At 45.3% G+C, this 1,714-nt stretch overlaps 1 protein-coding gene across 1 annotated transcript in view; it reads right to left on the bottom strand.

Moving 5' to 3' along the window:
- Window positions 1-956, bottom strand: part of LOC144687534 (uncharacterized) — a 97,819-nt gene extending 96,863 nt beyond the window's left edge. Inside the window, exon 1 of the mRNA XM_078553803.1 lies at window positions 952-956. Within this exon, the coding sequence (XP_078409929.1) occupies window positions 952-956 (5 nt within the window). The remainder of the gene's footprint in view (window positions 1-951) is intronic.
- Between the last annotated feature and the right edge of the window lie 758 nt (window positions 957-1,714).

The following is a 1,714-nucleotide window of genomic DNA, read 5'->3' as shown; positions in this document are numbered from 1 at the left end:
ATCCAGCATTCCCGACCTGGCTGGCTCCATAAGAGAAAAAGTATCTCCTACTGATTAATTTTCATAGAGTTGGGCTAGGTTTTTAAAAAGTCGTGATTCACGGCCCCCTAGAGAGTCGTGAACACTAATGCACATGAGAGGACCTTTAAAAAGGTAAGTTCAAAAGGGTCCCTCTCATATCTATGCCAATTTCTGCCTCCTCACCCGCCCACTATGTCCCTTCAAGCCCCCTATGCTGAGTTACACCCCCCACAATCCCTATGACTCCTCTTGCCCCCACCCCAAGCTCTGCCCTTCCACCCACTCCCTCAGACACCTCATGACCCCTATGCCAAGTTCTGGCACTTCCATGCCCATTGACCCTCTGTACACCTCCTAGAACCAATGAACACCACAGTGTAAAGTTGGATGTGTAAAAAAAAGCTTTGAAAAAAATATAATCCATTGAACGCTTTCTCCGATGAAAATAAAGTATGGGCAGCAAACTAATAAAAGTGTCAATCATCCTGGCCCTTTGAAGTTTCAAAAACCACAAACACGAAACTTGACTTATGTCAACAAACATTTTGAAATTAACTGCAGAGATCAGAGAGCCTGAGCTGTCAATCAAACAATATTACCTCAGGGGGACAGGTGTTCTGTTATTCTGATAGATGTCTGGGCTTGGCTGAGACCCCAGACAGCTATTAGAATAACAGACTGAGGGGACATGGGTGTAGGTGGAAGAGCAGAGCCTGGAATAGGGGGCATGAGGTGACATAGGGAGATGGTTGAAGGGCAGAGCCTGGCATTGGGGGCATGAGGTGGCATGGATGGGGCATGGGGTGAGTATGGGGGTGAAGGGGTGTGAGGGTGAGGACTGGAGGGCCTTTTTTTTCAATGGGACAAAGTCCCATGGCACTGAGGTGGGCCTTTTAAACATAGGTATGAGAGGGACCCTTTTGAACTTACCTCATGCGCACTAGGGTTCACAACTCCTGGGGGCTTGGCATGCACTTTCTCCCAAGGCGAGCAGGCCAAGCTGGGAATTTTCCCAACTCCTCCTACCTGCCTCGAGGATGAAAATCCAGCCAATATTTGGAATAGAGAGACAGGTAGGGGCTAGGGGAGGGAGAGGACAATCTTAATTTTTTTGTGTATCCTGTCTAGGAGCATGACAGATGATGGAGCAGCCACTACAGATATGGACAGTGTAATACCGTCCACTCTAAATCCTGACTGTCAAAGGTTACAATCTAATACCTTGCTGTCATCGAGTCATTGAGTACTGAAGAACTCAATGACAGCTTCAGCTTATGTAAACAGAACAAGCAGAATGATTTATGGAAAGTAATAGCTTATTCTCTCTCATCTATCAGAAAGAAAAAAACTTGAATTTATATAGTGCCTTTCATGACCACAGGCCATCCAAAAGCATTTGCCCTGGTGAATTCTTGTCTATCTGTTAATCGATGAGAAATCGGCATCCGGAAGCAAACTGCAGTTTGTGTTCCCAGCATGCACCAGCAGTTGGTGTATCAGATTTTTAATCTCAATGTTACTCAGTGTACTTAAAGGGACAGGTTCAGATGAAGAACATCCTTCGTGTCTTTGATTTAATCTGCCCAGAAAACCAAATCCACTGCTCGTTTATAAACACAGAGCTGATATAAGTTATATCCAAACTCACTGCGCAGTGACATCGCTGAGATATCACCTAATGCTCATTCTGTTT

Source organism: Cetorhinus maximus, chromosome 12 (assembly GCF_964194155.1).
Source record: "Cetorhinus maximus chromosome 12, sCetMax3.hap1.1, whole genome shotgun sequence".
NCBI lineage: Eukaryota > Metazoa > Chordata > Chondrichthyes > Lamniformes > Cetorhinidae > Cetorhinus > Cetorhinus maximus.
Note: the sequence above shows the minus strand (reverse complement) of the source record. Positions and strands in the feature narration are given on the sequence as shown.